Source organism: Equus asinus, chromosome 15 (genome assembly GCF_041296235.1).
Source record: "Equus asinus isolate D_3611 breed Donkey chromosome 15, EquAss-T2T_v2, whole genome shotgun sequence".
NCBI lineage: Eukaryota > Metazoa > Chordata > Mammalia > Perissodactyla > Equidae > Equus > Equus asinus.
Genome location: NC_091804.1, coordinates 26,844,497 through 26,870,247, shown reverse-complemented (window position 1 = coordinate 26,870,247; position 25,751 = coordinate 26,844,497). Strand labels below are relative to the sequence as shown.

General features: G+C 48.7%; 1 protein-coding gene across 4 annotated transcripts; it reads left to right on the top strand.

The window, feature by feature from the left end:
• Positions 1–2,322: 2,322 nt before the first annotated feature.
• GGT7 (gamma-glutamyltransferase 7) lies at positions 2,323–24,805 on the top strand. Of its 4 annotated transcripts, none has more exons than XM_014850732.3 (15): positions 2,323–2,671; positions 8,985–9,220; positions 9,501–9,652; positions 10,882–10,999; positions 11,863–11,930; positions 12,150–12,223; positions 12,568–12,764; positions 14,724–14,811; positions 16,418–16,545; positions 16,720–16,808; positions 18,465–18,614; positions 18,734–18,851; positions 19,614–19,751; positions 20,404–20,503; positions 24,048–24,805. In XM_014850732.3, the coding sequence occupies exons 1-15, from the start codon at positions 2,503–2,505 to the stop codon at positions 24,209–24,211; spliced, it is 1,989 nt and encodes a 662-aa protein (XP_014706218.1). In that variant the 5' UTR covers positions 2,323–2,502; the 3' UTR covers positions 24,212–24,805. The 4 variants fall into 4 exon arrangements, with proteins under 4 accessions (XP_014706218.1, XP_014706214.3, XP_044604450.1 ...); XM_014850728.3 differs by having other exon boundaries at positions 2,458–2,671; positions 11,766–11,930; positions 12,115–12,223; XM_044748515.2 differs by having other exon boundaries at positions 2,458–2,671; positions 20,404–20,496; positions 24,048–24,793.
• The last annotated feature ends 946 nt before the right edge of the window (positions 24,806–25,751 follow it).

Sequence of the window (25,751 nt, the reverse complement as noted above, 5' to 3'; positions counted from 1 at the left end):
AACAGGAAGAATCATTCATACTCTTCTTTCCTTCCCAGTCTCTTTACTTCACCAAGAGACCCCTCCCACCTGCCACACCTGGGCTCAATTACCTCTGGCTTCCCTTTATCCCTTCCACTCCAGAAATGAGAGGCCAGGCAGGACCCTCTATCTCCCATCTGCTCTTGCCACCAAGAAGGGGCCCACCCCATCCATGAGTTCACAGAATGGCTGTCAAGGCAGGAAGGATCCTTAAATATCTAACTCCAAGAGTGATTCTGAGGCCTGAAGCAGAAAGCCCACACCTTCAGAAGTCTACACAGGGCTTGTGGCCCCATCTGGCCTAGACTCCCTTCCCACCTGCTCCCTTGTTTCATTGTTCAGCTAACCACAAGCCCAGCACACCCTAAACTGAAAAAAAAAATCTCCCCATGGTCAGACATATGATCCAGAGTCAACCCAGTCCTGAGGGGATGGTCTCCGGGCTCATTGAAGGGGTATGGACCCCATGGAGTGGACATGGACCCCAGTGAGGAGGTATTAACCGCACTGAAGGGACACACACTTCGCTAAAGGCACATGGACTTCACTAAGGGAGCACAGATCTTGCTGAGACGTCTCACATTTCACTGAAGGGTTGTGGACCCTGCTAATAAGACATGAATGGCATTGAAGGTCACTGACCCTACTGAGGGGACATGGACTTCCTCCCAGGAGATACAGAAGGTTTATACTTTCCTAAGAGACGTCAACCCCACTGAAAGGACTCAAACCCCACTGAGGGCCCTCTCACTACACTGAGGGAATGGACGCCATGAAGGGGCACAGACCTCATTTCGTTGTGACAGGCCCTACTTGGGTGATCAGACTTCATTGAAGCATAATAAGCCGTACGGACCTCACTAAGATAGGAACCTCTCTGTGGGGAAGAAAACACACAAAATGGGCACACAGTCCCACATACTGATGGTCTTCTTCCCACCTCACACACACAGCTCTGGGCAGCCCTACCCCCCTCTCCCTTCTCCCCAGCCCTTCTCCCAAGCAGTAGAGCTGTTCCCAACACACTGCTGCCCCCTCCTGTCTACAGGTGTCTCTGCAGCTGCTAGGCCCATAGCAGATTTTCCAGCAGTCCAGGTCATCTCTGGGCCTGGAGCCTGGGGTTGGAGAAGGAGATATATACCTGGAGCTTTACCAGCCCCCTGTCTCTGCCTGTGGACTATGCAATGGAAATTTGGACAAGAGGTCTCATAAGAGAGGGAACCCCTCCCCATGTTTGGAGATGGAGTAGTAGTGCAAGCTATAGTGTAGTTGGAATTCCTCAGAGTGGGAGCAAGATGGATCAGGTTGGACCAGATGAGAATCCACGAGATTAAGGAAATAATAATAATGATAATAATGATTGTGGCATTTAGTGAGTAGGTATCAAGCCCTATACTAAGCGCTTTCCACGTGTTATTTAATCCCCACAACAACCCTCTGAGATGGATACTATTATTCTCTCTATTTTACAAATGAGGAAACCGATACTCAAGGAGATTAAGTATCTTGCCCAAGATCACACAGTTTCTAAGTGGCACAGGGAATAGAACTCAGAGACCTAGACTACCAGAGACACACTCCCCATTCACTACCCTTTTACCTTTTTCCATCCCACCCACTCCTGCCATACCATCACCACCATTATTTCTTTCTCAAAGTGTCCTTTCCAGAACTACATCAAAAACTCTCAAAATAATGGTAAATATTCAGGTTCCAGAGACTGCCCTCCACCCCCCCCCCCATCCTAGCCTGCTAAATCATGATCTCTAGTGTGGAATCTGGGAATCTGCTTTTAAAGATTCTAACACATGCTCAAATTTGGACTCACCGTCCTATGCTGATAGGTCAGGGGTCCAAGAAGGGGTTTTGATGGAAAGAGGAGTCAGATGAGTCAGATGAGTCAGAGGTCCAGGGTGGGATCTGACGTTCGAGGAGAGGTATTGAAGTGAAGAAGCAGTCTGAGGAGGAAGCAGGTTCTGAGGGTGGGAGGTGAAGTCAGAGTCTGAAGTCGAAAGAGGGGTCTGGGGTCCAAGAAATTTGGGATCAGAGAGAGGATCTGGGGTCGAGGAAAGGTTTGCGGTCAGTGGAAGACTCTGTGGGCCAAGGAGGGGGTCTGAGGTCTGAGGAGGATTCTAGCTCAAACTGGAAGGAGGAAGAGGTTTGTCCCCTGGGCTGCATAAGGTGCCCCGGGTCACTACGGTTGCTCTTGCAGCGCGCTCTTCCCCTTTTACCCCCCACTGCGCGACCCCGACCTGCCCTCCAGCCTTTCCATCCACACCCACCCCCACCCGCGCACCCACTGCAGGCTGACAGCGCTAAGCAGGCAGGGGCGAGTCAGACCCGGACCCTCGCTAGGGTGGGGTGAGGCGCCCCCTCCCGGCGGCCCAAGAGCCCAGGCCCCGCCCTCTCCAACTCCCCCCTCCCTCGCCCCCGCCGCACCACTTCCGGCAAGCGCTGCGCTGCTGGGGGGCGCGGGCGAGGATGGCGGCGGAGAACGAGGCCAGTCAGGAGAGCGCCCTGGGCGCCTACTCGCCCGTGGACTACATGAGCATCACCAGCTTCCCGCGGCTACCGGAGGATGAGCCGGCGCCCGCGGCCCCTCTGAGGGGCCGCAAGGACGAGGATGCCTTCCTGGGAGACCCCGATACCGGTGAGGCCCGCTGGCTCCGTCCCTGTCCCCTGGGACGTCCCCGGTCCTCCTTCATCTGCGCGGAGCATCACCTCCACCCTCCATCTCCCTAATTCATCCCCTTCCTCCTGAACCTCTCCCTTCTCCTCCCTTGTCTCTGTTAATTATCTGGTGGGGTTGGGAATGTATTTCTGCCTTGGAGGCTTAGGATGCGACAAGGGAGAACATGCCAAGGACTGCAGTAGGAGGGATTGGGGTTACTGCTTGGGAAGAACCAACTAATAAAGAAGGAATGTTGGAGGGAAGATCTTAAGGAACAGCTGTGACCACTCAGAAGAGGCCTTTTCTAGTGACAGAGAGCAGGATAGGACTGCAGCAGGATGGATAGAGGCTAGGTCTTGAGAAGAACTTCCCCACAGCCAGGGATTGTGGGAAGGAGAGACCATGGGGAGAAGCTGAGAATCTCTTCATGTCCAGGGAGGGGTAAAGAGAATATGATTCCCATCTGTTTGTGAGTGATGGCTATTGGGAGACAGGGGGATGGACTGCATGACCTCTCAAAGTCCTTGGGGACAGAGTGCCTTAGCTGTCCTGTGGATTACCTCACCCCTCCCGGAGCCACAGAGGAGCCATAGATCAGGCCAGGATATTAGTAAGGTACCCTGCCCCCTAGGATGCAGGCTCCAGAATTTTACTGTGTTCTCCTCAGTCCTCTGCAGGGACTGCAAGGTGTGGGAGTAGAGAGGGAGGAGACAGGGCTTGAGGGAGACCTGAGGGCCAAGAGCTCTCTGAGCATTTCTTCCCTAGTGCTCCCTCTGCTATCCATGTGGTCCAGCAGTATCCTCCCCTCCATTCTTCATCCTCCATCCTCCATCCCTCTTTCCCTCAACGTCACTTCCTGGCATTAGAGCATCCTTCTGCTTCACTCTCTCTTGCTCCCAGTGCCTACACTTGAGCTCTATCCCTTACTAGCCTGGCAGATCTGTTTCTCTGGCCCAGCCCTCTCTAGCCTGGCCCTTCTGTAGCTATTTCCAGCCTGACAATCCCAAATTCTTTCCCCCTTCACAACTTTCCAGTCTTCTGGCCTTGACCAGCAGCCCCTGCCAAGCTGACTAGACTGTACCCTACCTGGAAGGAGGAGCGAGGGAAGAGTGGGGAGGTTTATGGGCATCGCATGTCAAAGCTGCAGATCAGAACTACTTTTCCAGAGGGAGTAGCCCTGGAATCAGGAGGCAAGAGAGAGAAGTGGGGATATGTAGCCTGGTGGATACCAGCCTGAAACCAAGTCCTTTCAGGGGTCAGAAGTGCCACTTCTGGTCCCAGCACTGCCCTAACTCACTGTGTGACAATGGGCACAGCTACCCTGATCTGGGCCTTAGTTTCTTCTTTCAGCTCAACTGGGAATGCCTCTCTCTCCTAACCTAGAGATTGGAAACCCTGACATGTTTTCTCCTTGTCCCCTATAAGTGTTTTAGCATTTATCAAAACTTGTGTTTATTTGTGCAATCATGTGATTATTCCATGTCTGTAAGTCCTATGAGGGTGAGGTCATGACTGTTTTGTTCACTGTCCTTTCTCTACCATCCCGCACAGTGCTAAGCACTCAAGAAAAAATGTTGAATGAATAAACGAATGAGAGAGAAGATGTCAGGATGAAAGAATGGCAGGGAAGGAAGTTCACAAACCTCAAAGAGTACCTTGGGGAGTTAACACAAGCTCTGCCCTCAGCTGTACAAAAATCCAGCAGAGACCTTGGTCAGCTGAGTTTCTAGGAACCTGTACCTAATGCCAAGGTTGTACACTAAGGTTCCAAGAACCTTGCCATCATACCTATGTAGTCATTTCAATGCCATCTCTCCCAGCACTACTTCCAAGCCCCAAGGCTCCTTTGGCCCAGCTGGACCAGCCCGTTGTCTAAGACGGCCTCCTATATTCTCAACCTGGTGGTTCTTCCTAGTGGCACTGTCCCATCCTCTTATCTAGGACCTTGGTTGTGCCCAGCTAGCCTCTAGCCTGCCATTCCCCAGAACCAAATGCCAGGCACCCTGCAGCAGGCTCTGTGGAAAACAGAGCTAGATGGTAACCACTCCAAGGCTAGGGAAGTACTTTCTTTCCTCTCTTCTGAGCTCCAGACCTACATGTTCCTCTCTCTCCCAGGCATCTGCTTCTAGATGTCTTGCAGATGCCTTACTTTCAGGATGTTCTCTGCTGAACTCATCATCTCCTCCCCATATACCTGTTCTTCCCCCAGTGTCATTCTCAATTAATGACACTGCCATTCATCCAGTCTCCAAGGTAGAAGACCAAGAGCCACCCATGATTCCCCTCCTTCTTCTTACTTCCAGACTAGGATCAGATGCTCTGTCTCTCCTTTCTAAGTATCTTTCAAATTCCATCTCACCCTCTCTGTGATCACCACTGTAGACTAAGCCATCATCCTCTCTTACCTTTATCACCCATAGGCTTCTAGTACTCTTCCTGCCTCTTGCCTCTCCTTCACCCCCTTAATCCCAATCCATCCACAGCCTGCACTTCTGATCATGCCACTGCCTCATTCAAAAATCTTCAGTGATTCTCCCCTTAAGGGAGTAAGCAAGCCAGGGATAACCTCAGTCTCCTGCTAAGCTCTCTCTCCTGAGCTCTAGACTTGCCAAGTCAACTCTGTTCAGGGTTCTTTTGTCATAAACTCGGCTAAAACTCAGCTATATCTAAAAAGAGAGTTTTATTCGATAGCATTACTGAAAAGTTCAGGGATGTGGGGCTTCAGGCGTAGCTGTATCGAGGTGCCTAAAAAGGAATTGGCTTTTCTCCATCTTTTGCTTTGCCTTCCTTTTTATGGGCTTCATCTTCAGAAAGCCTCCTATCTTGTGGGGGAAAGATGCCCCCAGCAACAACAGGCTTACGTCTTATCACCTTAGCAACCTAGACAGAAAGAAAGCCTTTCTCTTTTCCAATAGTTCTAGCAAAAGAACAAAGTTTGAGTTTCATTGACCTGGTGCTGGTCATGTGCCTGTCCCTGAACAAATCACTATATAGAGGTGCCTGTTCTCATTGGTTAGGCCTAGGTCATATACTTACTTTGGTCAGGAATGAGAGAATGAAGAATGAGAGGGGAGATAGTGTTCTCTACAAGAAAACTGAATGAGGAATGTTGTCTAAGCAGATAAAGATTAGATGCCTTCTAGGCCAGCAGCCTCCAGACAACTCCTGCTGGTGTCCCACAAATTCAGAATAGCCAAAATTAAACTCATCATCTTTCTCCCAAAAGACTTTTCTTCTGATCCCGAACTAACCTTTTCCCAGTGTCCTGCTGTTGCTCTTACATATCAGTAAAATCAAAGGTATTATTTTCTCAGCACTTACACAGTAGGGTACTCAGTAAATATTTTTGTTAAATAAATGAATAACTTAATTATTGATTAGTGGAATAAAAAGTCTTGAATACATCCTACTCTCCTGGGGCCATATGACCTTCACTTCCTGGTTCTTCATATCTGATTGGAGAAAACAGATTGAAGGACAAGTAGCTGGAAATATCAACTAGAATTAGCTTGTGAGTTTGGTTTTTGAGGGTGGAAATAGCTCCTGATGCCATGTGGAGCTATGGAAAGGAGGTTTTTCAAGTTACATAGACTCTTGGTTCTGCCCTTTATTCATCTTATGATCTAAAGCAGGCAATTATCACCTTTCTCAGCCCCAGTTTCCTCATCTAAAAATGGACAGAGTAGGCCTATCTCATAAAGTTATGGGAATACTTCAATGAGGGAATGAATGTAAAGTACCTGGTATACAGTCAGCATCAATAAATATAAGTTCAAAACCATTTCCTGTACTTCTTTTGAAACCTCTAGAGGCCAAGGAGAGTTCTGTGCCCACAGTAGGTATTTAACCTCTGTTTGCTGAATGAATTCTAGTTTTATTTACAGACTTTGTGTTGCTGGTGCTGAGGGTTAGAAGCAAGCATGATCAACTGAAGGAGGCTTCCAGAACACAAGTTTCTTTTTTTAAACAAAAGTTTAAAAGCAAATTACATGTGCATGGTAAAAAAAAAGAAAAAAACAGCGAGGAAAAGTGAAAGTCCCCTTCTCCATTCATAGCTCCCCACGATTTTTCCTTTTTATTTAAAAATATATGTATTCAGGCTAACCCCGTGGCCTAGTGGTTGAGTTTGTTGTGCTTCACTTCAGCAGCCCAGGTTTGGATCCCAGGCCCAGACCTACACCACTCATTGGTGGTCATGCTGTGGCAACTACCCACATACAAAATAGAGGAAGATTGGCACAGATGTTAGCTCAGGGCGAATCTTCCTCACCAAAAAGAAAACTTAAAAAAAAACAAAAGGCATATATATAAGTAGTAAAAATTTCAAACAAAAAGTTTTCCCACCCCATCTCATTCCCATCTTCAATATCTTTTCCCAAAAGTAAGGACCTTAAATAATTTCTGAAGATTTCTTGCATATATCAGCATTTTATCCATATATATGGACATTATGATTTCTTATTTAGACAAAAGAGGGGAGTGTGTATCATCGAGGGTCAAGGAACTTGGATTTTTATGATGTTGGCATTGGTGAACCACATAGTATTTTAAATAGGAAAACAGTCAATTTTTTTTTTTTTTAAAGATTTTATTTTTTCCTTTTTCTCCCCAAAGCCCCCCGGTACATAGTTGTGTATTCTTCGTTGTGGGTTCCTCTAGTTGTGGCATGTGGGACGCTGCCTCAGTGTGGTCTGACGAGCAGTGCCATGTCCGCGCCCAGGATTCGAACCGACGAAACACTGGGTCGCCTGCAGCAGAGCGCGCGAACTTAACCACTCGGCCATGGGACCAGCCCCCATAACAGTCAATTTTTAATATTATCCCACAGACTTTTAAAGAGGTTATACTCCTAGCGCATAGCAGCAGGTGCTCAAAAAATATTTATGGAATGAATGAACTTTTAAAAACACATTGTGAGTACATTAAGGTCAAGGTACCAGGCTATTTCTTTACTGTTCACAAACAGCCAGGACCTTTAGGCCATTCAGAGACCTAGTTTCAAGGCTAAGATAACCTAGAGGAGGGAAATTTTAAGATGGAAGAGTGTCTCAGCTCTGGCCAAGGTGGAAAAGGAATGGAAATAACTTTGAGTGCACACCTACAGGGTGCCCAGTATACATCGCCTCATGGAGTCCTTGTACCCATCTGGCCAGTTAGGGATTAGCTCCATTATTAGGGTGAGGAAAGTGAAGCTCATGACTTGAAGTGACTTGTCCATAGTCACACAGCAAGAAAGAGGCTTCAGGTCTCCCCTGCGTGCACTCTTACATCCTCAGATCCATTCTCCAGATAGCAACCAGAGGGATCTTTTTAAAACACAAAACAGATGGCTTCAACTTCTTGCTTAAAACTCTCCAGTGGCTTCCCCTGGCTCTTAGGGTAAAATCCAAGCTTCTCACTAGGCCCACGGGGCCCAGTGCATCTGGCCTTGCCTCATTCCCACTGCTCTTTCCCCTTGTTCACTACACCAGCACCACTCAGGCTTGGTTATTTTTTTCTAATGCACCAAGCTCATTCCTACATTATGGCCTTTACACCTGCTGTTCCTTCTTTTTGGAACACTCTACTCACTTACCCCTTGCTCGACATGTGGCTGTCTCTTTCTCATCCCTTAGTTCTTAGCTTTAAAAGTCACCTCCACTAAGAAGCCTTGCCTCATTTCCCCAGCTAAGCAGCCCCCAATTCACACTGTCATTCTCCATCATTTCATTCTTCTTTTTCTTCATAGCACCTGCCACAACTTGTAATGATTTATCTGTTTACTTGTTCATTACCTTTTTCTTCCACTGGTCTGTGAACCCCACGAGGGCAGGAACTGTCTGTTCCTTTTCCCTAGCGTCTAGCATAGAGCCAGACACATGGCAGGCCCTCCGTATTTGTTGAATGAATGAATGGATAACCCAAGGAAGGTTGGAAGCCAGAGACTGTCCGCTTAGTTTAGGTAGCTGCCTCCTTGCACAGAAGGCTGGGGCCCCAGCTAGGGCAGGATCTGGTTTCCAGGGAGGGTCCAACTCCTGCCTCTCCAGGAAGTATTCTCAGCCCTGGGTCCTGGGTCCCGGGAAAATTGGCCTTGGGGCGGGAATCCAACTGGCCCTGCTGCCCAGCTGGGCGTCCCTGTCCTCCCAGCCCGATGCCCTGGGGTGTGTCGGGAGACGCTGAAAGGTGAGCAGTGCTGTTGGGGGGGGGGGGTTGTTTGACAGGGGTGGGGAGAGGGGGGACCCGGAATAGCCCTGCCTGGAGGGCGGGCAGGGCCAGGTAACAGGCACCCAGACCGACCCCTAGCCGCCCGCAGACCCGGACTCCTTCCTGAAGTCGGCAAGGCTGCAGCGGCTGCCGTCGTCCTCCTCGGAGATGGGCAGCCAGGACGGGTCGCCTTTGAGGGAGACGCGCAAAGACCCGTTCTCTGCGGCAGCGGCGGAGTGCTCCTGCCGCCAGGACGGGCTCACGGTCATCGTCACAGCCTGCCTCACCTTTGCCACGGGTGTCACTGTGGCGCTCGTCATGCAGATCTACTTCGGGGACCCTCAGGTGAGGGGGGGAGGAGGAAGCAAGGAAGAGCTTGAGGAGACCGTGGGAATTGGGGAATGGCTGAGGGAGGGAGAGGGGCCAGGAAATGGAAAGGGGAGAGGGCGGTGATGTGGGCGAGGAAGGGCCCGATCAGGTAGGAGCATTTAGGGTAATGAGGGAATAGTCGTAGGGGAGAGTCGAGAGGACAAGACGGCAGGGCTCCCACCCCCGTCCCCTGTGGAGGTTCTGGGTTTAACAGGGGCCTCCTCCTGCCCCAACTTAGTCCCCTTTCCCCTCCCAGATCTTCCACCAGGGTGCCGTGGTGACCGATGCGGCCCGTTGCACATCACTCGGCATCGAAGTGCTCGGTAAACAAGGATCTTCTGTGGATGCGGCTGTGGCAGCAGCCCTGTGTTTGGGGATTGTGGCACCACACAGCTCTGGCCTGGGCGGGTAAGGAGTTCCCGGCTGTGGAGGTTGAGGTCCCCCAGGCCTACTTCTGTGTCCTGGTCTGTGTCCATGGGGAGGTCTCTAAGTTTGAGAGAGGGGCAGCTGGGCCTCAACTCCTTGTATTTTCTCTTTCTACACCCAATTTCACTCCTTTTTCTTTATGTGGAGTCGGAGGAGTTGTTTTCAGAAGCTTTTTTTTTTTTTAACTGGGAAAAGGATTTTGTAAACTGTAAAGGGAGGTGCAAAGTTGGGGGTATAGGGTCATTAGGGCAATGATACTTAAACTTTTAGGGTTTACAAATCTCTAAAACAAATCCCCATGAGTCTGATGAAAGCTTTGGACCCTGTATCCTCCAAAAATACACTCCAGGCAAAGAACTGTTAAAACGGAGGTTACAAACTGGCCACCCATGGGGCTATACCCAGCGCACAGATTGGTTTGGTTTGCACACTTAAATTTTTAAAAGTTTGTTTGCTAGTGTTAAAAAGTTGAGAACTTCCATGAAAATCCAGATTTCAAACATCTCTTGAACCTGGAGAGACCTGGTAACACTGGTCTCATTCCACATTCCCACATGGCTGCAGTTATCTGGTGCTGAATAGAAGTTGCTTCCCATGATGGGGCTTGTGCTGTCCACTTCGTCATAGTATCCACCATTCCCTACTGTTTATCTGTCCTGCTTTCCTTATTATGTTACTTGGCCACAGACCAACCATCTAAGATGCAACCCCCATCTCAGATGGAAACAAGCCACAGAAAAGGGACAAGCAGACGAAGTCCATATCTTGGCTCCTGCAAGACCAGCCCTCTAGGCCCTACCAAAGAAATTCCCCTTTTGATTTTGCACAGTCTGTCCTTATATAATTTCAGTCCTGGGAGAGGGAGCGGGGGAATATCAAGGCAGCAGGTGCAGGAAGCTGGCAGCAGTCCAGCTATGGTCTTGGGGGGGTGGGGGCAGAACATCCTGCTTTCCCAGTCTCTGGGTTTTCCCTAATCAGGGATTAAAGTCTCCAGTGACAGGCTGGAAGAGGTCCATGAGCTCTGGGTCCCCAACCCTCTCGATTTCACTCTCTACCCTCATAAGGTGGCTGACTCTCTGAATCACTGCTGGGAACGGAGCTCTGATGACAAACTGAGCCTACAGCCATCACTGTTGGGAGTTCAGGGGTGGCAGGTTAATTGTTCAGAGGGGTAACATATTATCAACCTCCCCTTTCTGTCTCTCTCCCAGTGGGGGCGTGATGCTGATACATGACATCCGACGAAATGAGAGCCACCTAATTGATTTCCGGGAGTCTGCACCAGGGGCTCTCAGGGAAGAGGCCCTGCAGAGATCCTGGGAGACCAAGGTGGGGGCCCTGGTGAGAAAAGAGGGTCCAGGGGTATCTCCCTTCACTGCCCTTTTACTAACCCAAGCATTACTTTGCTGAGTATTTACTATGGAGGTGAGGAGAAGAGTTAAGCAGGATGGTCTTAGGCTATGAAGGAGACAGGTAGCCCCCAAAATAAATAATGAACCACAAAGTCTGGACGGTTGATAACAGGCAATGACAGCAACACCTTACCTCTCTGGCAACCTTGCCTATCTGGCACGTAGGAAGGAGGAAAACAGGCTGCTGAGCAGCCTGAGATGTTGTGAAGTAGCTGCACTAAAACACACATCTCACTCTGAGCCTGTTGACTGTAACTTTTCCAGCCCACAACATATTATTAGAGAGGAACTGCTAGAGGCAAACCTACTATCCACTGAGAGCAAAGGAAGAAATAGAATAACTTGGAAAAGTAGATATTTAGTACAGTGGTAAAAGCCAAACGTGGCTTATCACAGCTCAGAGTAATGGTGGTGTGATAACGAAAAGGTTAAATGAAAGTCCCTTGTGCTCTATTTTAAAAGGCAGGCGTAGGTATAATCCAATGTAGACAGGTTTCCATCTAAGTTGGTTATGCCTTGGCTCTTAAAAGAGTTTGCTTAATTTATAAATCCCTCAACTGTGATAGATAAAGGAGGCCTTTCTGCATTTGCTGATATGAAGTCAGGGAGATGGGAGGGATGCCTGCTGGGGACTACTTGTCCCTCCTCTGGGATACTTGGCCTGTGTCTCTCCCCTGTGCCAGCCCCCCATCCCTGGCTTGGGGCTCTGCAGAGTTCAGCCCAGCCCCCCCCTTCCAGTGACCTGGTCTCCTCTCTCCCTCGCCTGCCCGCCTCACCCAGCCTGGGCTCTTGGTGGGGGTCCCCGGAATGGTGAAGGGGCTACACGAAGCTCACCAGCTCTATGGCAGGTAAAGACCCTCCCCTTAGGGACCAGGGGCCCCTGCCTGTACCCCTCCTTGGGTGGCCTTCTCCTGTCTTCCTGGATTCTTCCCTTCCCAACTCTCCACCCCCCCGGCTAATATCCCCTTCCCTTGCCAGGAATCTCCTTCCTAGGAACCCCCCTCCCCCCAAGACCCCTCCTCCTTCCCCCAGGACCTCCTCCACCCCCTGCTCTCCGGCCCCCCCAGGCTGCCATGGTCCCAAGTCCTGGCCTTCGCAGCAGCTGTGGCCCAAGATGGCTTCAACGTGACCCATGATCTAGGTCAGTGGGGCCTGGGGGTCGGGGGAAAGGCATGAGGTTGATGGAGAGGGGAGAGGGAACCTCTGAGATTTGGGGCCCAGGCCAGAAAGCACCTCTCTTCCAGTTTGCTCCTCAGATCCCCTTACCACCCTATCCCACCATCACTGTTACCCACCAGGAGGCAGCCTCAAATGAGGGGATCTGGGAGGGGCCCATATACACCCCTGCCTCCCCCATAATAGGCTCCTGGGGGGCCAGGGCCCTTAGGGCCCACCACTCAGCCCTCATCCACCCCACCTATTGCGCATCTCAGCCCTCCAGTCCAGTCCTGTCACCCCCATGCCCAGCCTCCCCTCTGCCCGCAGCCCGCGCCCTGGCTGAACAGCCACCTCCCAATGCTTCGGAGCGCTTCCAAGAGATGTTCCTGCCTTCAGGCCACCCGCCACTACCTGGTTCACTGCTGCGTCGGCCTGACCTGGCCTTGGTGCTGGATACACTCGGCACCTCCGGCCCTGCTGCCTTCTACGCCGGTGGCAACCTCACGCTAGAGATGGTGGCTGAGGTGAGCGTGTAGGGAGCCCCCATGCCCTGAAGGACCCTACTGCAGGGACGTCCTCTTCCCCCTTCCTTCCCTGTCTTTCTTTTAACATATATTTACTGGAGATTCTACTTACTTGAAATTCTAGAATAGACAAAACTAACCTCTGGAGATGGAAAGCAGATCAGTGGTTATTGGAGAAGGGAGGGGTTGACTGGGATGCAGTGCAGAGAACCTCCTGGGGTGATGGAACTGTTCTGTCTTGATTGAGAAAAGTACCTTTGGGCTCCCCAGGGCTGGTGCCAACCTGTCCAGGGGCCTGTCCTGTCCCTCCCAGGCCTGGCAGAGACCCAGAATCAGCTGTAGCTTCTCCAAGTCCACAATCCCACCCTGCCCTTGAGTTTTCTAGGACTAGGGAAAACACCTCCTTCACTGGTGACCATCTGGACTGGGAAGATTGATAAAAGGGCTTACCAACCAACCCCAAAGAGTCTTGGTCTGAGACAGTAATGAGTTCTGAGAACTGTTGCCAATAGTTCAAAACTCCTAACGGATAATTATGTTCAAGATAAGGATACACAGACCAACTCAGTGGTTCTCCCATCTGTTCATTGGAGATGATTTTATCTATCTCTGCCATACAGTTGTGGGAATTAAATAGGTCTGTCATTCATTCTACACTCACAAGTGCCTGCTCTGTGCCAGACCCTGTGCTGGGCACTGGAGGTATGGATATGGTGATAGATATGGATATGGGCTTAACTGGAAGGGCCAGCAGAGTACTGGCTTTAGATCTGGTGGGTCCAGGGGCTCCAATCACATTGTCAGGACTTTGTCTGTCTCTCTTTCTGTCTCATGACTCTACCTCCCTCTGTTTGAATTCACTCTCTGTCAGATCCTTTCCACACCTGCTCCCTACCAGCCATCCTTCCAGAAAGCCATCCTAAAGAAAGAGCATTACTCATTCCAGTAGTTCCAGCAAAAGCCTCAAGGTTATATTCGTGAGCCTGTCATAGTTCTCATGACTATTCCCAAACCAATCCCTGTGGCATGGAAAAGGAATGCTCTGATTAGCCAGACCTGGGTCATGTATCCTCTCCTGCAGGTGGAGAAGGGGATGAAGGAGATGCTAACAAATTCCGTCAGAGCTTTAAAAGAAAAAAACCCAGAGTTGAGTTTATTAACTTGTCAGATAAAGGAACACACACCAGCCAAAAAATTCAATGTGTAGTTCACTGAGGGTAGATTAAAAGTCAGGGGTTTCAAGTACTAAAAAATACTAAAAAAAGGGAGAACATTCCTAGTAGCTGTGCTAATTTATGATTGAAAATTAGTGTGCTGGATAGGATGGAATGAGCCCATCAGTTTGTACAAGATTGGTTCATTGGTCAATAGAGTGCTTGGTTACATCCAGTAAGGGTCATTCTTACCAGGGTCATCCAGAGTTCATGGTTTTAGAGTGGCTTTAGTTGGTTGTAGAGAAATGCAGAATTCAGTTTTGATATCGTATAGGCAAGTGCTGCTATAAGTGGAAAATCTTCCTTTTATTATAGGCAGAGAGAGCAGTACATGCAAGGACACGGAGTCATGAGTTTAGGAACTGCAGGTCACTCTGGGTGGCAGTACAGAGTTCATTGGGGAATAGCAGGATACGAGGTAGGAGAGGTAGGCAGGGGCCAGATCACCAAGGGCCTTGAAAACCCTATGAATTCTATTAAGTCATTCATAGAATGTACCCAGTGCAATATCAGGCTCATAGTAGGTGCTCGGTGTTAGTGCTTTTCCCTATTCCTTTTTTCTGGAGTATCCAGGGCTGATGGGGTCCTTAAAGGCTATAATGGGAGTTGCAGAAGGCACAAAAATGATAAACATCCGATCTGTCTGTGATCCAAATGTATACAATAGGCCAAGCCCTATCGTACCACATGCTCAGAGTGTGGTCTGTGGCTCACAGCAGTGGTGGGGTCATTCTCTCCCCTCCAGGCTCAGCACGCAGGGGGTGTCATAACTGAGGAGGACTTCAGCAACTACAGTGCCCTCGTGGAGAAGCCCGTGTGTGGCGTGTACAGAGGTGACCTCTCCCCTATCTCCCAGGGTCCCCACTCAAGAAAAGCCTCCCAGTCCATGGCCACATCCTTTTGGCCTAGAGACTCCTCCCCATTTCACAGGAGAGAAAGTGAGGCAATGAGCTGCCTGGGCAGCCAATTGTTGAAGCAAGCCAGAGCCAGCCTACCTTCTGAAATAGTCATGGGGTCAGCTCCCCCAGTATTTAGGATATGGGGAGGGAGGTCTGGTCAAAGACTCAGTCCTGGAAATTGGGGTTCTGGCCATAAATTTTCTTGATTTGGGCACTGTGTTTCCTCAGCCCCCTCCTCAGCCCCACTCTCACTGCTCTGTACTTCCTAAGAAGAATTTGTAAGACCAAAGTCCATCTAAGCTTCAGGTTAGAGCAAACCTTTCAAGACAGTCATAGACCCGCCGCTCATTGTTCCAAAAGGAAACTGAGGCCCAGAGAGGGAATGGAACTTAACCTGCCAAACTCAGAATCAATGAGGAACCCCGAAAGCCAAGCTTATGACATGGTTGAAATCCATGTTTGCTGAACCCAAAATGGTAGCTTCCAGGGTCCCTCAGAAGATTCTCCGGTTCCCTCCCCTCTTGGAGGCCCAAATCACCTCAAGCCCCAGGAGAAGCCACCTCTGAGTTCAGGTTTCCAGGCCTCAATCTCCAGCCTGATTCCTCTGCCAGAGGTGGTGGTATATGGAACAGAGGAAAAGCATAGCTTTGGAGCCAGGAAGACTTGGGTTTGAGTACTAGCTGTGCCATTCACCTTGAACAAATTACTTCCCACTCTGAGCCCTGGTTCCCTCCTTAAAATGAGATAATAATAGTACCTGCCTCTCAGGGTACCCATGAGGATTTGATGAGATGATGTTAGAGTTGCCCTGATCAGAGTGGGCACTGAATGTATTTGATTTCAAAAACACTCAATGTGTACTTGATTTTCCATCTCCCTTTCCTAGCCTGGGTTCTCTTGGCAATGCCAGTACCTTGAGTACTCTGGGTTCCCTTTGCCTCCTGTAACCTTGGACTAGCTGCCTCTCTGTGCCTCAGTTTCCTCACCTGTAAAATGGGGATTATAACAGTACCCATTGTGAGGATTAAATGAATTAATTAATGTTAGTGTTATGTGTCGGGTATTATTATTATTCCTTTGATGTCCAAACATCTAATAACAGGGGCCTCAAATAGAAAGAGGAGGTTGCTGCTCCCAAGAAATTTTCTGGGTGGGACCATCAGGGGCCTTGAAAATTATGCTGGTCTGTGGGAGGAGCTGAAAGGCACATGGTGGACCAGGAATCTGGACATCTTGACACCTGTCTCTGCTCTGCCAATGGACTGCAGTGTGACTCTGGGCAATTCACGATCCTCTTGAGCCTTAGTTTCCTCACATGGAAGAGGACACTAAAGGCCAGTTTTCTGGGTTGAGTCCTGGCCCTGCCCTTGACTCTGCATATGAACTTGGGTGGGTCCCTTTGCCTCTCAACACTTTGCCTCTCAGTGCAGTTTCCCTATCTGATGAGGGAGTCCAGTGCAATGGTCTCAGTCTGTGTGATGGTGGGATGTAGAGATGCCTTGACCCCTCCCCTGCCATCTCTCATTTCCTGTCCTTTCAGGCCACCTAGTTCTCAGTCCCCCACCCCCGCACACGGGCCCTGCCCTCATCAGTGCTCTCAACATCCTCGAGGGCTTCAATCTAACCAGCCTGGTGTCCCGGGAACAGGCTCTTCACTGGGTGGCAGAGGTAAAGCTGATTCCTCCACCCTACCCTGGGTCTGGGGACACTGGAAGTGAGGGGATGGGGTGCTGCCATGGTGCAGGACTAAGTCACCTCCAAGTCTTCTCACACATGAGGATCCTGGGTGTGGGTGCTGGGAGGGGCCTGGCAGCCTCTTCCACACCCCAGCTCTGTTTTTAGACCCTGAAGATCGCATTAGCCCTGGCCAGCAGACTGGGAGATCCCGTCTACGATTCTACCATCACCGAGAGCATGGATGACATGCTCAGGTGGGTCCTAGGGCAAGACCCTGGGGACTGCAGAGGTGGTGCAGGATATGGGGGAAAGAACAGGTGAAAAGCAGCTAGTGGAACAATAAAGCCTGAAGTCCCAAGTCAATTTCAACTCAGCCCCAACTCACAGTGTGCCACAGTGGTTGCCTCTCCTTGTATCTCAATTTCCCCATTTGTACAATGAGTTGGTCAACTTCACCTGGCTCTCAAATTTTTTTGACTCCTATATGGACCCATCTGTTTCCCCTTTTGAGTGGGAAAAGAAAGTGTAATATCAATAATAACAGTCTCCAAGCAAATACTGGAGGTGGTTGGGATTTTGATTTTACTGTATCTACATTAGCAACATAACACAGTAGGAAGACTGTGGACTCTGGTCAGACTGACTCATTTCAAATCCCAGCTTCACCATCCACTAGCTGTGCAGCCTGGGCAAGTCATTTTTACTCTCTAAGTCTCAGTTTCTGCAAGGGGGCTTGACAATAATGGTGCCAGCCTCAAGAGGTCATGGTGAGGACTAAATGCATCCAAAGCACTTAGGACGTTGTCTGACACATAATAAGTGTTCAACCAATATCATTATTATTATTAATTGGCAATAAGTGTAAGAATGGTTACTATTTAACTGCTCCTATAACTGTCTTAAAGGCCAGCTAAGGAAAAATCAGAAGCCAAAAATAGAGTTAATGCAAATTTATATTGCTACTCAAACAACCCTCTATGAATTAAGTTGGAAATGTTGAGACTAAATGAGAAGCTTATAATTGAAAAGCACAAATGAAGCAACTGAAAATGATAACCAGCTCAAGGCCCCAAGGATGAAGGCTAAAAACCAAGCCTCCCCTGCAACCCACTGATCCAAACCACATGAAACGAAGCCCTCTGTGCCTTCTCTGTGTGGTCACCAGCCTTTGTGGTTGGAAATGGAGTGAATGTCTTCAGTAATCCTTGGTAACTTGTCATTCTCTAATCAATTAGAGTAACTGAACTAAGAGTTATTAGGTAAGAAACCCTCGGTTGAACTTTAAGAAGTCTGGAGAATTGCATGTTGTTTTCAAGATCAATACAAATTTAGCTCTGAAACACACACACACACCCCTATATTAAATTCATTCAACTAATTCATCCAATAAATAGTTATTAAGCACTTACTATGTGCCAAGTCCTCCTGTGACTTAAAAAAATAATTCTAATAGCAAGTAAAGATCCCTGTATACAAAACCCTCCCTTGACTAAACTCTTAATAAAACTTTAGTTCTGGACTACAAACATTAAGTTAAATGAATTCAATTTGTTCATTCCAAACAAGTGTTTTCTGAGCATCTACTATGTCCTAGCTACTTTCATAGAAAGAATTAAGTGAGTAAAATCAAGTAACTAAAAAATTCTTGATTTAAACATAAAATAAATTAAAAATTGGCTCTAGAAGTGAATCTGAATAACACCTGAATAAATTTGTTCTGCTCAGCAACTATTTCCTAGATATTTCCTATTTGCTGGGAATAAGTGAGCTTGTGCTCTCATAGACCTAGTCGTTCAGTGCAGGAGGTGGATGTCAATCAGATAATTGCACAAACAGACATCACAAAGTGTGGTAAGTGGGGCATAATGAGAGCCTGTTGTGTGTTCACCTCCTACCCCTTGTCTTTTCAGCAAGGTGGAGGCTGCCTACCTCCGGGGCCACATCAATGACTCCCAGGCGGCCCCTGCCCCCCTCCTGCCTGTCTACGAGCTGGACGGGGCTCCCACTGCTGCCCAGGTGCTGATCATGGGCCCTGATGACTTCATTGTGGCCATGGTCAGGTATGCCAGCTCAGACTCAGAACCTGGCACAAGGGATCATCTGGACAAGGAAGGAGGTGGGGGTTGGATGAGAGTGAGGGCTGCCTTGACACTCACCTGGCTCCAACCTCGGCCCGCAGCTCCCTGAACCGACCCTTTGGCAGCGGCCTCATCACCCCCTCAGGGATCCTGCTCAACAGCCAGATGTTGGACTTCTCCTGGCCCAACAGGACTGCTAACCACTCTGCGCCCAGCCTGGTAGGGCCTTGCTTTCCTTCTCCCCTGGGGACCTTGAGGCTAGGAAGTATGGCTGCCCCTCCCTCCCTAGTTCCTCTAGCAAGTTCTATTATAAAGAAAAGGAACTTAAACAAGTTGTCCACTTCATCTTCAGCTCAAGTCTGGGGCTTGGAGCCTGGCGGGTCCAAAGAAACCTTGTCCCATTCTATCGCTGTCTCACTGTGTGACCTGGGGAAAGTCTTGCCCCCTCTCTGGGCCTCAGTTGGGGCATTGGGGATAATTGACTCCCATTTGATGCTTTGGGCATTTTATAGCATTAGTAGTCTATGACTGTGTGATGCTCAGCTGATGGGGCTCAGCCCTATTTTGTGGCACTAAAGGGAGACCCAAGGAGAGAGATAGGAATTATTGTCTACTTGGAGGCCAGTACTCTATACCCTGCAAGCCAGGGCCCCAGCAGGACAAAGACAGATAGAGGTGACCAGCGTGGGGATTATCCTGTTCTTCCCCATAGCCATCTTTCTTGTCTTGGTCCCCTCTCCTGCCACCCATGGTAGCCCCATAGCAGCCCCATAGCTTGGTGGGTCGACTCTCCACCCCAGTTATCCAGGGACCCTGCCTATTTCACAGACAGCAAACTGTGGCTTAGGAAGGGGCTCATCTCCCATGAAAACTGGGCCTATGGAAGACGCTAGAGAGAGAGGTTGGAAGAGTGATGGGGTAGCCCTTTCCTGTCTCTCCCCACCTCTTATCTCCCTTGTGTTTTCTATCCTCTGACAATAGGAGAACTCGGTGCAGCCAGGGAAGCGGCCATTGTCTTTCCTGCTGCCCACTGTGGTCCGGCCAGCAGAGGGGCTCTGTGGGACCTACCTCGCCCTGGGAGCCAATGGAGCTGCCCGGGGCCTCAGCGGCCTGACCCAGGTGAAGTTTCCGCCTTAGGAGGCCTTTTGTGGCCGGGAACCAAACTGTGGCCTGGGCTGCCGGTGCCTCTTATGCCTCTGGCCTGTTCTCATCCTCTCAGCAAACATGGGCTGAGGCTGCTTTGTGCCAGGCCCATGCTCGGCACTGGGGACATGGATTGCTCTGTTTCTTAGCAAAAAGGGAGCCCTGAAGCTCCCTGTCTTCCCAGGTTGCAGGGGAAATCGCAGGGCCAGTAGAATTGAGAATGGGCAGGCAGTTTGGTTCCAGAGCCTACCCATCATCCTAACCACTAAGCTAAAAGTCCCCACATTGTACCCTGGACCACCCCCAGCTATTAACCCTGACCTGGTCAGGCAGGAGGGAGGAGAGCCCTGGCATGGATTAAAGGAGACCGTATGCTAGTGGTGCCGCTTTCCTGGCTCACTCTAAACTCTGGAGTGAATCACTTTAGTTCTCTGGCCCTCGGTTTCCCCTCTGTGAAGTGAGGACAGTCATCACAGGCTTGCCTGTCTTGAGCTGTTGAGAGGCTCGGATGACACCCCTCGTATAAGGGTTCTAAAGACTAAAGAATCTGGACCATGGGTAAGGGCTACAGAGTCCTGAACCCCTACCTCTGGGACAGCCCTGACTTCTGCCCCTTGGCTGCCCACAGGTTCTGCTGAATGTCCTGACCTTAAACCGGAACCTGAGTGACAGCCTGGCCCGTGGCCGCCTGCACCCGGACCTGCAGTCCAACCTCCTGCAGGTGGACAGTGAGTGCAGAGCAGAGATCCCCATGGGGTGGGCACAGGGCCGGGCGGAGAAAGGGGCTCCTCCCTAGGGTGCCCCTGCCTCAACCAACATCAACTCCCTGCCAGTGAAAGTTCGATTTCTTTCAACCAACTCCTATTGGAACAGTGAAAGATCTGGGGATTGGAACCAGTCCTGCCATTTCTTTGCTGCGTGGCCTTGGGAAATTCATGTCTCCACTCTGAGCCTTGTTTTTCTCATTTGTAAAATAAGATATAGTTGTTCATTTTGCAAACCATTCATTCAGCAATTTGCATTGAATACCTACTGTGAACTAGGCATTATCCTAGTTGCTGAGGATACCACATTTACAGGCAGACAGGAAAATAAAGAAAGAAGTAGGAGAAAATAAAAGAAATGATCTGCAGAGCAGTAAAGCAGGATGATGCATAGGACTGACTTGATGACTGGGGAAGGCTTCTTTTTGGTGACATTTAAACTGAGATCTGAAGAGTGAGAAAGAGCCCACCATGCAAAAAACTGGGGAAGGCCAAGGGAACAAATGCAAAGAACTCAGGGCAGGAATGGGCTTGGCGTGTTTTGGGAGTAGAAATGAGACCAGGGTGAGTGAGAGTGAGATGAGATCAGAGAGGCTGGCAGGGGCCAGATCATGGACCTTATAGATTATGGTGAGAAGAAGGACTTTGCTCTAACAAGGACAAGTACTTAATTTTGGACAGAGCTTAACTTCGTAACTGGGAAAGTATGTGCACCTTTGAGGAGTTTTTATTACAATAGACAACGTATTATGCTAGTCCACAGGGGATACAGAATTGAATGAGACATGGTCCTTGCTTGCTCAGTATTGTTCTCCCCATTTTACAGATAAAGAAACTGACACCCACCGAGGTTATAAAGTAGTCAAAGATCAACCAGTAAATGGCAGAACTGCAATTAGAACATATACTTGGCTGATACCGAAGACTCAGTTCTTTACTGTATGGCTCTTGATATCTCTTGGACTGAAGCATGTTAGAAGCCACAGACCTACATCCTCAGCAGTCACACTCTGTAGTTGGCCAGTGACACTTTGGATCCCAGCTGATGGATGATGAGGCTAAGTCCTTAAAAATGAATTGTGCAGGCCAGCCCTGGTGGCCTAGTGATTAGGTTTAGTGTGCTCAACTTCGGCAGCCTGGACTCGGTGTCCAGCTGTGGACCTACAGTACTGCTTGTCTCTCAGTGGCCCTGCTGTGGTGGTGGCTAACATACAAAAAGACGAAAATTGGCAACAGATGTCAGCTCAGGGTGAATCTTCCTCAGCAAAAAGGATTTTGCTCAACTAATATCTTTTGGTCTCTATTGAATGTGAGGCTCTGTGCTAAGTTATTTGGAGGGGGCGGCTCATCCTAGCCTTTCTCTGAGGGGCTCACAGTCTAACACAGGGATATGAGGAGAGGAGGCTTGGCGAAGGGAAAGTTATCCACCTGAGGGCTCTGGGAAGCTCAATGGAGGAGGTGACAACTGGCTGGCCTTGAAGTATGAGCAGGAATTTGGCACATGGAGGTAAAGAATGTTCTGGACAAGGGGAACAGCCTAGGCAAAAGCCAGAAAGAATGGCTCAGAGAGCAGCCAGGAGTCCAGCTGGACTAGAGACATTGTTTCCCAAACCTCAGAATTTATCCAGCACCTTCCTGACTTTTGCCACATTTGCACACCATCTAAACCATTATTTACATAATGTGTGCCTCTAAATGGACTTCCTTTTTAATCTAAATGTATTTTAAAAGTAAATCTTATAATCACAAATGGAAAAACAGCATAATTTGCCATTAAATAGATAATAAGTAGCTATAAAAAAATCAAATGTTTTTAGGTTTTAGTTAGACAGTGTTGCTCCCAGAAGGCTCTAAAGTCTGCTGTCTCTGTTAAAGATTAGAAATGTTAGAGACCAGACCGAAACTTAGTCCTTACTATTATCGAACGGATTGAAAGTGAACCACAAAGCGAATACATTTCCAACTCGGTGATTTAATGCTATTCTTGTGCCTTTATCTCAAGAACTACCAAATCACCCCATTTAGCGAAATAAGACCACATCTTTGTTGAGGAGAAGTGGGAAATGAGATTGCAGGGTTTATCATGGAGGTTGTGTTAAGAAGGGTGGACTTTATCCAACTGAGTAGGGGAGGGATATGACCTGATTTGTTTCATGTAGGGGAGGTGGATTGAAAGAAGGAGAACTTAAGCAGGGGAAATACAGGAAGCACCTGGGATAATGGTTCAGGCAAGAGATGATGAGGACCTGAATTTATGCAAGAGGATGGGGATGTGTTCATTTATCCACTAAATACTTGCCTCACTTACTATGTCCTCACCCTGTTCTAGGAACTGGGGATCAATAGTGAACAAGACAACATTCCTGCCTTCAAAAAGCTTATAATCTAGGGGCCGGCCCGTGGCACAGCGGTTAAGTTTGTGTGCTCCCCTTTGGCAGCCCAGAGTTCACTAGTCCTGATGCTAGGCATGGACCTACACACCGCTTATCAAGCCATGCTGTGGCAGGTGTGCCACATATAAAATAGAGGAAGGTGGGCATGGATGTTAGCTTAGGGCCAATCTTCCTCAGCAAAAAGAGGAGGATTGGCAGTTAGCTAAGGACTAATCTTCCTCAAAAAAAAGCTTATAGTCTAGCAGAGGGAGACACAGTAAATAAATAAACAAACACAGGTAGCGTTAAGTACTTTGAAAGAAAACAAAGCAAGGTAAGGATAACAGGGGCTGCTGTTTTAGATAGTGGTCAGGGAAGTTCTCTCTGAAGACTGGAATGAAGTCAGGGAGCCAGTTTGAGACTGTCTAGGAGGAGAGCATTCCAGGCAGAGAGAACAGCAAATGCAAAGGCCCTGAGGTAGGAGCATGTTTGGCCTACTTGAGGGACAGCAAGGAGGCTAGAGCAGAGTTAAGCAAGGGAGAGAGTGGAAGAAAGTGATGAGACGAGTTTAGAGAGGTAGCAAGATACCAGATGATGTGTGACCTTAGGAGCCATGGTAAGGACTTTGGATTTTATTCTAAGAGTCATCAAAGATATCAGAGGGTTTTGAGTGGGGGAAGTGACATGGTCTGACTAATGGTTTATAAGGATCCCTTTGGCTGCTGTATGAATAAGCTGTAAGGAAGGCAGGATTGGAAGCAGAAGGACCAGTTAGTGGGCTGTGCAGTAATCCTGGCAAGTAAGGATTGCAGCTTCAGTGATAAGACCCCAAAGCCCTTTTTCTAATATTAAGAATGATCGTATATTATTGATAACTTACTGTATGCAAGGCTTTGAGCTCGGTGCTTTCTGTGTATTATTGTCTTTAATCCCTGCAAAAACTTCTTATACTAGGTTCTTGTATAACCCCCATTTTATACATGAGGAGACTGAGGCTCAGAGAGGTAAAGCAATTTGCCCAAGGTCATACAGCTCCTCAGTGGAGCACCCAGGACCAGGACTCAGGTCTGACCAAAGGACTCCTAACAAGTGCTGGGAACACTCTGAATGTGTATAATTTGGGGGATGGTTTTCAGGTGAGTTCACAGAGGAAGATATTGAGTTCCTGGAAGCCAGGGGTCACCATGTGGAGAAGGTAGATGTCTTATCCTGGGTCCATGGCAGCCGGAGAACCAACAACTTCATCATCGGTGTGAAGGATCCTCGGAGCCCAGATGCAGCTGGAGCCACCATCCTGTAGAGCAGTGGGGTGGGGTGGGAGTCTCTGCTCCCCCACTTTGCATGTTCCTAGAGTCCCTCCTTCTCCCAGGTTTGGTCTCAGGTGGACCCCAGGGATGCCCCAGCTCAGGGGCCAGAGGGGATGCTTAGCAAACCCTATCCCAGAGTAACTGGAAAATTCTCCATCTGGAGGCTGGTGGTGGTGGTAGTGGTGGTAGTGGTGGTGGTGAATGTCAGTGTCCACAACCAGGCAGGCGGGACCTTGAGGAGTCAGACTATCTGTCTGTCTGCCTCCTTTCCCTCAGCCACGCTGGCCCTGAGCTTAGGGATGTGCTTGCAAATCCTTCTCAAGGGTCCTCACAACCCCAGCATCTCCAGTCTGGCCTGACCTTGGCCTCATCTTCCAGCTCCCTTCTCCTGTCCCCAGCCTCATTTCTTAAATGACTAGGATTTTTTTTAATGGACCATCCTGGGGAGAGAGTGCTCTCCCTCCAGGTTGAGGCGGGGGCCTTGCATCTGGGGAGCCCCAGGGTATGAGGTAGGGGTGGGGGTGGGGACCAGCTCAGGGGCTTCCATTTGCAAAGGGGAATTAAAGAAAGAATATTGCTTAACCATGGCTCTGGCTTCTTTTGTGTTTGGCTGTGTTGGGAGTGGAAGTGAGAGAGGAGGTGTTGGCTCACCCTGTCCCAGTAGCCCTGACTCCAGCACAAGCAGGAGTCAACTTTGTGGGGGTTGTAATAATATCTGCCATCTATCCAAGAGTTTCATTAATAAAAATAAATAAGAAGAATAATTATAATTACAGATAGCATTTTTGAACACTTAAAGTGTGCCAAGCTCTATGCTAAACACTTTACGTGGATAATCTTATTTAATCTTCATTACAAACCTCATGAGAAAGGTACTAATATTATTCCCCTTTTACAGATGAGAAATTGGCAAAAAGGTTAAGGGACTTGTCTAAGGTTCCTCATGTATTAAATGGAAGAAGTAGAATTCCATCTCAGAATGTCCAACTCCTAAACTGTGCTTTAAACCACTTGCACATCTACTAGGTGAACTATTTGTTACAGAGTATACTGTGTATATAGTATACGTCAGACGATAAATACCTTTTAGAGACTATGTCATTCATGCATGCACATATCCAGCCATTATGTTCCAGGTACTTTGCTAGGCACTAGAGATTCAGCAATGAACAAGACAGACAATCTTTTATGGATTTACAGTCTACAGGGGAATCAAACCTTAAAGAAATAAGGACACAGATAATTAGGTAATTGCCATCATGATAAGCTCTATAAGGGATGCTATGAGCAGAAAAGTTCATCTAGTTCACAGGTGTGATGGGATCAGCAAAGTCCTCCCCAAGGAGGTGATGAGGATGAGTAGGATTCACAGAAAAAGATTAGATGGGGGCTGTGGGAATGTCATTTTAGCTAAAGGGAACAATATGTGCAAAGGTCCTGTGATGAGAAGGAATGTGTTACGTTTTAGGAGGTGGAAAAATGCCAGTGTATTCTTCCTAGAGCAGAGATTGACAAACTTTTCCTGGAAAGGCC

Bases quoted from the DNA above. Each gene is read 5' to 3' on its own strand.
- GGT7 (XM_014850728.3), top strand. From the start codon at position 2,503: ATGGCGGCGGAGAACGAGGCCAGTCAGGAGAGCGCCCTGGGCGCCTAC. The intron at 11,000-11,765 runs GTGGGGGCCCTG...CCCCTGTGCCAG, and splicing joins AGAGATCCTGGGAGACCAAG to CCCCCCATCCCTGGCTTGGG. The intron at 20,504-24,047 runs GTGAGTGCAGAG...GATGGTTTTCAG, and splicing joins CAACCTCCTGCAGGTGGACA to GTGAGTTCACAGAGGAAGAT.